This window comes from Lathyrus oleraceus, chromosome 7, assembly GCF_024323335.1.
Source record: "Lathyrus oleraceus cultivar Zhongwan6 chromosome 7, CAAS_Psat_ZW6_1.0, whole genome shotgun sequence".
Classification (NCBI taxonomy): Eukaryota; Viridiplantae; Streptophyta; class Magnoliopsida; order Fabales; family Fabaceae; genus Lathyrus; species Lathyrus oleraceus.
In genome coordinates this window covers 121153326-121157685 of record NC_066585.1, presented here as the reverse complement: position 1 = coordinate 121157685, position 4360 = coordinate 121153326, and the positions used below count along the sequence as shown (strand labels likewise).

At 40.2% G+C, this 4360-nt stretch overlaps 1 protein-coding gene across 1 annotated transcript; it reads right to left on the bottom strand.

Moving 5' to 3' along the window:
- Nucleotides 1–1558: 1558 nt before the first annotated feature.
- Nucleotides 1559–3130, bottom strand: LOC127102355 (uncharacterized). Its single transcript, XM_051039734.1, has 3 exons — nucleotides 2670–3130; nucleotides 2023–2552; nucleotides 1559–1917 (listed from the first exon to the last, which is right to left on the bottom strand). The coding sequence occupies exons 1-3, from the start codon at nucleotides 3128–3130 to the stop codon at nucleotides 1559–1561; spliced, it is 1350 nt and encodes a 449-aa protein (XP_050895691.1).
- Nucleotides 3131–4360: the final 1230 nt, after the last annotated feature.

Below are 4360 nucleotides of genomic sequence, written 5' to 3'. Positions count from 1 at the left end.
TTGGCATACAATGCATTCCGACATATACTCTACGATAGCCCTTTTCATTCTAGGCCACCAATAGTTCTTCTTCAAGTCTTGATACATCTTCGATGAACCTTGATGTATAGTAAACGCCCTTTTGTGAGCTTCCTCCAAAACTTTCCTTTTCAGCTCGACATCATTTGAAACATAAATCCTTTTATTAAACAGAATGACTCCATCTGGTGACTGAGTGAAACCTGGTTGAAATCGACATCTCTTGCAACTTCTCATCTATCATTTGTCCTTGTCGAATATCTTCCCTTAGGTTAGAAGTAACATTCAAATTTCCCATTATCACACCATCCTGGGTCCAACTAAACTGAAGATTAAGATCTCGGAACTTTTCCAACAATGCGTATTCTAACATCATCAACTTAGCTTTATGTATCTCTTTCCGACTTAAGGCATTCGCAACCTTATTCGCCTTCCCCGGGTGATACTTAAGCTCAAAATCAAAATCCTTCAAATACTCCATCCATCTCCTCTATCTCATATTTAACTCTTTTTGGTCAAATAAGTATTTCAAACTCTTGTGGTCACTAAACATCTCAAAATGCACTCCATATAAGTAATGTCGTCAAACTTTTAATGCGAAGACAACAGCAGCCAGTTCAAGATCATGAGTCGGGTAGTTCTCTTCGTGAGGTTTCAACTGACGAGAGACATAGGCTATAACTTTACCACTCTGCATTAACACCCTTCCTAATCCATTCTTAGAGGCATCACAAAATACTTCATAAGACTTACTAGGATCAGGGATGACTAAAACAGGAGCAGTCGTTAGCTTCTCCTTCAAACTCATAAAACTCTTCTCACACTTCGAATCCCATTTGAAAGAAAATTCCTTTCGGGTAAGTCTATTCATGTGTAATGCTATCTGTGAAAATCCCTTTATAAACCTTCAATAGTAACCTGCCAAACCTAAGAAACTTCTGACTTCGGAAGCATTCTTCGGTCTTTCCCAATTAATAACTGCTTCAACTTTAGATGGATCCACCGATACTCCTCCTTGTGATATTACATGACCAAGAAACTTCACTTCGTTCATCCAAAATTCACACTTACTTAACTTGGCAAAAACTTATTTCTCTTGCAGTACTGATAGAACAATCCTTAGGCGTTCTCCGTGCTCTAGAGGAGTACGAGAATAAATAAGAATGTCATCAATGAAGATCACCACGAACTGGTCCAAGTAGGGTTGGAATATCCGATTCATATAGTCCATGAAAATAATTGGGGCATTCGTTACACCAAACGGCATTACTAGGAACTCATAATGGCCATATCGGGTTCTAAATGCAGTCTTTGGTACATCCGAACTCTTAACTCTTATTTGATGATAGCCCGATCGTAAATCAATCTTCGAGAACACACAATCTCCTTTCAATTAATCTAACAAATCGTTTATCCTTGGCAGAGGATACTTGTTCTTGATAGTAACTTTATTCAACTGACGATAATCAATACACAACCGCATACTTCCATCCTTCTTCTTTACTAATAACACTGGAGCTCCCCATGGTGAGACACTAGGTCAGATAAAATGCTCGATTAACAACTCTTCCAATTGATTCTTCAACTCTCTCAACTCTAGTGGCGCCATGCAATACGGAGAGACAGAGATTGGAGCCGTCCCAGGTATCAGATCAATAGAGAATTCCACTTCCCTTTCAGGAGGAAGAGAGGAGACATCCTCAAGAAAAACTTCCAGAAATTCACAAACAAAAGGGATTTGTGTAACACTCAGATTATCGCTAGGTTCCTTGGTAAGAACCAAGAGAACTGGCTTTTCATTCTCAAATAAGAAATTAACCATGCCAACCGTACCTTCCAAGATAGTAGTTAGCACATCCTTTGGAGTAGCTTCACTAGATGGAATGATAATCAACTTCTCTTCACATCCAATAAACACCGAATTGGCGGAAATCTAATCCATCCCCAAAACCACATCAACCTTCTCAAGTGGTAAACAAATAAGATCAATCTAGAAAATTCTACCATTCATCGAGAGCGAACAATTTTCACAAATCAACGGTGTCTCAACCACATCATCCATGGCGGTAGTAACCATCATATGAGGAGATAAGGGAATTTCTTGCAAGCCGAGACGCTCCATGCACCGAATTGATACAAAAGAGTGTGTCGCCCCACAATCAAACAATACAAAACAAGGATGATTATTGACGAGACACGTACCAACAATTAAGGCATTGTTTCTCTTAGCCTTCCTTGCATCCAAAGTATAAACTCGACCGGTACTCCTTCCCTGCATCTGATTCCTATTCTGAGGACATTCCCTAGACATGTGTCCCTCCCTCTGACAAGTAAAACACCTAATTCGACTTATAACACATTTTCCAAGATGATACTTCTTACATAATTGACATTGAGGAGGTTGGTTAGGTCTTGCATTTTGCACCTGTTTTCCCTTGAAAGCCTGAGATCTAGGCCTAAACTGGCTACCTGGCCTTCCTTGGTCTCTTTGTCCACTCCTGTACTGATCCCTTTCTTTTTGAACTATCTTCAAACTGTTCTCAGCCACATAACATTATCTTAACAGTTCATCATAAGAAGTGAATTCCCTTTGAGAAACATTATGAGAAATTTCACCCCTCAGACCAAAAAGGAACTGATCAATCATCTACCTCTCATCAGGTGCGTACGCGGCTTGTCTAGAATAAGCAGCCATATCTTCAAACTTTTCAGCATACGTAGCTACTGACATAGTACCCTGCCTAAGCTGTTGAAATTCAAACTCTTTCTGAGTCCTCAAAGAACTAGGAAAATACTTATCCATGAAAATAGTCTTAAAATGCTCCCAATCCCTGGGTATTCCTTGATTGGTCATAAGAGTCGAAACACTTTCCCACCATATCATAGCTGGACCCTTCATCATGTGAGAAGCAAACACAACCTTATTTTCTTCACTACAATGCACTATTCGAAAAATCCTTTCCATGCCGGTTATCCACTCCTGAGCCTTCACAGGATTCAGCCCACCATGGAATTCCAGAGGATTCATGCGGAAGAAATCTCGGAAACTACCACCTGCAGCTACCTGTGGAACCCCTTGAGGATGCAAACCACCATTCCACTGTTGTGTCATCTGTTGCATGAATTGATTATGTTATTGTTGCATCTGTTGCATAAACTAAGGCCATTGAAAACCTTCACTACCACTTGGCAGTTCAGAGTCTGAATTCTGGGTTCTGGGTCTACCACGACCTCTGCGTCTGTCAGTCATGATCCTGAATGTCATACAAATAAGATTAAGTTGATCAGGCTCAATAATATGAATATAACACCAAGGACAATGATGACAACCCACATATGAGGCAGAAAGAAATACTTATAATATTTCATGGCTAGGTCGAGGATACGACCTGCTCTGATACCAACTGTAACACCCACATATAATATATGTCTAGAATACATATTATACATAGTGTAAATCTGGTACTGAAATACATAAGCGCCTAGAAGCACAGTGTACATATACAGATACATGCCAAAAATAAATACAACATGGCACAAAATGTACATAAGAGTGCCCATAATAAACTTACTGATCTAGATCATTAGACAATGATCTCCAAAAATATCTACACAGCGGAAGAAAAGCCACCAGTCATCAAGTAAGCAAGACATCACTCTATCTTGCCCTTACCCTTATCCTACTCAGAATCACCTGAAAAATAATCAACAACATGGGGTAAGATGATAATTTCAGTGGGTTCCATATCTTATGGGTCCACTCGGCTCTACAAGGTTTTCTAATCAATATTCAACTCATATCCAACTTAAGTCAACAAGGGAACGAAGACTTGAGCGGTGGGGAAACAAACTTGCAATTGAATGGTAACATGCATCTGAGTTCTCATAAGTCAACCACGATCATCATTCAGATCACGACACATCAATTCCCGGAGGGGCTTACGTCTAAGCCAGACCCGATTCATGCATGCTCGTATGATTAGACTTTCGTGGTGGATATCCAGTTCCCCTATGGGACTCGAACCCACTTTTAAGAACCATCACTCGTATGGGACTCAAACTCACTTTGAGTCTCTTTCACCATATGGGCCACGTCCCACTTAAGTGTCCACCTCTCCCCCATGTCCACCATGGTTGGGGCTCAAACCCAATTGAGGCTCGAATCATTGGTCCCACATCCCAATGCTTACTCATCTAAGCATACCAATAGATATGTGTACCACCACATAAAACACACATTCTGAATACATGATCGGTTCCACAATCATCTATTCCACAAACCATAACAAGATCCATCAATCCCAGGTGACTTCATTCACCATAATACACAAATGATAACTTG